At 57.2% G+C, this 4,723-nt stretch overlaps 1 protein-coding gene across 1 annotated transcript in view; it reads right to left on the minus strand.

The window, feature by feature from the left end:
- SLC12A3 (solute carrier family 12 member 3) overlaps window positions 1-4,723 on the minus strand; it is a 34,846-nt gene that overhangs the window by 11,814 nt on the left and 18,309 nt on the right. Inside the window, exons 19-21 of the mRNA XM_011360174.2 lie at window positions 2,948-3,025; window positions 2,318-2,419; window positions 1,258-1,369 (exon numbers count right to left, since the gene is read on the minus strand). Coding sequence (XP_011358476.1) covers window positions 1,258-1,369; window positions 2,318-2,419; window positions 2,948-3,025 — 292 coding nt within the window. The remainder of the gene's footprint in view (window positions 1-1,257; window positions 1,370-2,317; window positions 2,420-2,947; window positions 3,026-4,723) is intronic.

Raw genomic sequence — 4,723 nt, forward strand, 5'->3', positions numbered from 1 at the left:
ACAGGTGGGAGGTAGAGGAGATTCCACAGCCTTCACGTGGCAGACACCCTGTGGCCCCAAGATGCCATGGCCTTGAGCCAAACAAAACCTGTTGAGGCCTGCTTCCATCTGGAGCCGGAACAGGAAGCTGAGGCTGATTGGCTGTTGGAACGTCACAGAGGAGCCAGCTGCTGCTTTTCCCAAGCATCCCTTCCCGGGCGTGGTGAGAGGGGCCTTCCGGTGGAAGAGCTCTTGTCGGGGGTGAGGACCACGAGACCGGACTGCCGGGTCGTCCTCAATGCCCGCAGCGGGCGACTGGGGGCGCCGTGGGGATGTGGTCCTGCACAGGACTAGGGTGGCACAGGCTACAGGGCCCTGACTAGGGCCTGGGCACAGTGTCTTCTCTTTGGCTAATTAATTGCAGCCTTGGCCAAGCCACCCCATCTTTCCCAGCCCGTCTGCCCCCTCTAGCAGTCCTCCATCCTTCCACCTTCGACCCCACTTGACCTTTCTCCAAAGCAACAATGACCCACTTCTAGGCACCCATGTGCCACCTGCCCAACGCCTGCCACCTCCACAGCTGTGTAGCTGCCTCACCAGGTACGTCCTCTGCAGCCCAGATCAACTCACATTCTTACTTAGCTACATCTCGAAAGAAACTCTCATATCACAGCTTTAAACAGAACACCAGCATCTCTTGCCAGAAAGAGGTGACCGACAAAACTCGAGTAAATAAACCAAAAGGTCACTAAATTCTGGCCGAATGCTGTCGCCTGCCAAGCTCCCAGCCAGGCCCACCCTTTCCTGCTTAGCGAGATTCTGTGGGTTCCCTTTTCCTGCAGATTCAGCCACACCTTTGCAAGAGAATTAAAAGTCGCTTATTCGGTGGGATTTGCTGCTCTGTCCCCTGGCCACTAAAATCACCCCTTATCTCACCAGAGGTGACAATCTCAGCTTAGGGGGACACTGCCCCAAGGATTCTAAGTTCTGCCTCATTTCACAGGAGGACGGGCCTTCTCCAACCTTTATTTCAAATCTGGAGGAGATTTGTGGTTTTAACATTTCACACCCCTCCCTGTCACGGCCAGGACTGGGGTGTCTTCCTCCCCCTTCAGGGGGACAGGACACCAAAACCACCGAAATGGACAGAAACTTGCCCAGAGCACCCACCCACTGCTACGACCTGGACAGAGCTGATCCCCCTGGGGACAGGGGGACAGGGGGACAGCGTGAAGGGAGCCGGGATGGCCCTGGTCCCTGCCGGCACTCCCCACTTACGCCTTCCTCTCCTGGTCCATCCTGTTGATCTGGCCCCCCACGAACACTCGGATCCTGCATTTGCTCCATCTCTTCTTGCGGCCGAGGAGGTAGGGGATGAGGAGGGTGAGGCCTGGCAAGGAGGGTCCCAGTGAATCAAGAGGAGCATGCTCCCGGGGTAGGGCACTCTCTGGGTTCCCCCCCTCCCCCTCTCCGCGCCTCAGTTTACCCATCCGTAGAAGGAGCATGCTGACTAAACCAGAGTGGCACACGGGGCTCCGTGGGCCGGAGTTAATTTGGCCTATGTGGTGCTTTTAAATAAGTGAGCCGGCATTTAATAATTGGGGAATTTCACAGGAAAACCAGGATTCCTGGCATTCCTTAAAGACTGAAAACTTGACCAGTGGGTAGGAGCCCCCATTTCTCCCTGTCATCTCACCAGACAAGGTCAAAGACCAGTTGTCACTTATGACCGCATAACCCTGGACGAGTTACTTCACCACTCTGGGCCTCAATTTCCTCGTTTGTAAAGGGGGTTAACGATAGTTCCTACCGAGAGATTGCGTTAGGTCAGCCCACATAAAGCACTGAGCGTCAAGCCTAGAGCAAGTGCCCAGCCATATCAGCTATCGTGAATAGGATACGTCCTATCGGAGGAGAGTCACTTTTTCTCTGTCTAGGACTCTGTCAGAGGGGGGAACAATAAAGTTGAGAATCACATGTTTTAAGAAAAATAGAAACGAGTGTCTTTCTTTGGAAAGTGAAGAATATTCGTAAGTGTTCCTGTGCGCCGGCCCATCCCCCTCATTTTATGTCACGTGCTGTGACCCCTGCGGCCTCTCCAGTTTGAAGGTTCCATCTCATGTTGACCTCGGCTCCTCCCCATTTTATAGCTGAAAAACGAGGCCAAGAGAGGGGCCCAGCCAGGCTCCCCCAAGCCCAGGGGCCCTTGTCCCCCTTTGCGGGGCTCTGAGGTCCCACCAGAGGCCTTGTCAAGAATGGCCAGGAAGGGCAGGCCAAGGGACAGAGTCTCGGAGGGAAGACAGCCAGGGGGAGAGCTGGCGTCTGAGGGCACACTGACCGCCGTCATCAAACAGCCAGTAGATGTCGATGGTCTTCTTGCCCTGCTCGGACTGGAAGATGGTGCTGGCCTGCTCCTCCCGCACCAGGGCCGCGGGGTCCACTGTGGGAGCAGAGGGGCAGGTCAGCTAGGAGCAGAGCACATCCAAACGCCTGAGTCTGTCTGCAAACAGTCGGCTCTCCTGCGAGGTGGACTCTGTCACCCGGGCTGTGCACACAGCCATCCAGAGCTCCCCGCCGAGGGTGTGCATGGGGCATGGGCAGCAGAGCGCCCCCAGCAGCCCCTCAGACGCCAAGATGTGATTTGCCCCTCACGAATGCCCACAGGATGCCCCCGGCTCCTGCACCGTAGGTGCCCCTGCCTCTTCCCTCACGTTCGAGCATGGCCAGAGGGCCTTGGAGGGGCTGAGACATCGACCCCAGAGCCCGCTGGGTGGGCTCCCACGGTGCCTAGACACTGAGTAACCCAGCAGGGCTGTAGGCTTTAATACTGCCCAAGCCACCAGCCCACGCCCGCAGCCCCTGAACCCAGGGCCTCCGGTGTCTCTGGCCTTGACCAAGTTCCCGTGGGACCGTCACTAGCTGCCACACAGGGCGAGAGTGCCCCACTCTGAGTGAGGTGGGGACTGACGTGTGCCAGAGACAGATGGCCTGGCCCGGCTGGCACTGGCTTCCTTGCCGTCCTCCGCTGGGTCAAACACAGGGTTAACTGCAAGAGAGGGGCAGCCGTGTCACCAGCCTGTCCTCACCAGGCACTGCGAGTTCCTCCTCTTCCAGGCTCCCCCTCACCAGCACCCCCTTCTTAGCAAAGGCCCCCGTCCTCTCTGAGACCTTCCTGAGCTGTGCCCTGGGTCAGTATCATGTGTGAAGTGACTCGTGGGTCCACTGGGTTCCCACCAGAACGTCGGCTCCCCAAGGGCAGACTTGGTTCTGTTCCCTGCCGTACCACCGGCGCCGAGAACAGCGTCGGTCAGAAGCACGGTTGCTGCTCTGTAAAGGCTGCTTGCGTAAACAGCCACCGATCTGCTCTATGCCGAGAGTGCCCTCGGCACTCAGGGACACAGGCAAACAAGACCCAGGCCCCGGCTGCAAGAAACACAGCGGCTTCACCTGCCCCCACCCCCATTTGTTTTCATAATGCTATTTCTTTCATACCTCTCAATGTTACTTATCCAGAGTCAGCATATTGACATGTGACTTTAAAAGTTAAATATATCCCAGCTCGGTGGCCCAGCGATGACCTTGGAGACCGAGACGCCCCGTCTTCAAGGCCTCTGTGTGTATTTCCACTTTCTGGTCTTACGTGGACTTTCTCCCCTGCCCCCTCTGTTAGATCCTCGTCTTCCCGTCTGGTTAGAGGCACTGATCGTGATTCGGGAAGCTCTGAGCTCCAGTTCTGTCCCCAGCTGGGAGCATGACCTCCAACTGGTCACTTCCCCTTTCTGAGCCTCGGTTTCTCCATTTAGAAACCTGACGAGCTCTAAGGGACCCTCAAAATCTGACTTCCTAGGAGTCTGGGACCTTTCATTCCTCATTCATTTTCTCCTCCCTTCCCTCGATCACGGAAAACGTGAGGTTCTAGAACTTTCTGGGACCCCGTTCCGCTTTTTGGCAGGAGTGCCGAGAGCAGGTGGGCGTGTACTCACTGTGCGCCTGCATCACCTCCGAGATGTTGAGCCCCTCACGCATCCTCATGACACACACACTGTAGTTGAAATCAAAAGCGTCGCTGGAAAGAGAGGAGGCGGGGTCAGGCTCCTCCCAGGCCCACCCCCAGCCCCCAAGCGTCCCCCAGCCCCCAGGACCCCCGAGACCCGACGTCTAGAGCTGCCCCTGCCTCCTTCCGTCTCCTTTCTCCTCTCTGGGCCTCTCTCTGCGCAGGCGGAACTGGAGAGTGCCCCAAATGCTTCTAGCTCTGTGGTCCACGGCACCGTGGGTCCCACGGACCCTGCCCCGAGGGGACACTGAGTCAGGCCAGTCTTTGAGCCAGGCCCTGTCCTCCTGATCCGTTTGGATAATCCTCACGACTCTGCCAACAGAGGTGGGGATGAGAATTATTATCTCCATGTTACAGACATGAAATCTGAGTTTTGGAGTGTAACTTGCCCATGATCACACGTGTAGTGGCCAGCTGGGATTAGAATTAAATAGCCAAGAGTGTAAGCCCTGCCTGAGCTCAGGCACGCACGCAGGAATGGCCTCGCACGTGAAGGCAGCGGTAAGTTGTCTATGTGGAATGTCTAGAAGATTCCTGCCCCAGAAGTATATTTACAGCACTGGAGAGCCCACTGTTAGGGCCGACCTGACAGGCTGTCCTCTCTGGACTCCTGTAGTCACACATCCCTGGGACAGGGGCCTCCCAGCCCGACATGCTGGAGTCTCAGCTGGGAGTGTGCGGAGCAGGTGT

Source organism: Pteropus vampyrus, unplaced genomic scaffold, assembly GCF_000151845.1.
Source record: "Pteropus vampyrus isolate Shadow unplaced genomic scaffold, Pvam_2.0 Scaffold51, whole genome shotgun sequence".
NCBI classification, from domain to species: Eukaryota; Metazoa; Chordata; class Mammalia; order Chiroptera; family Pteropodidae; genus Pteropus; species Pteropus vampyrus.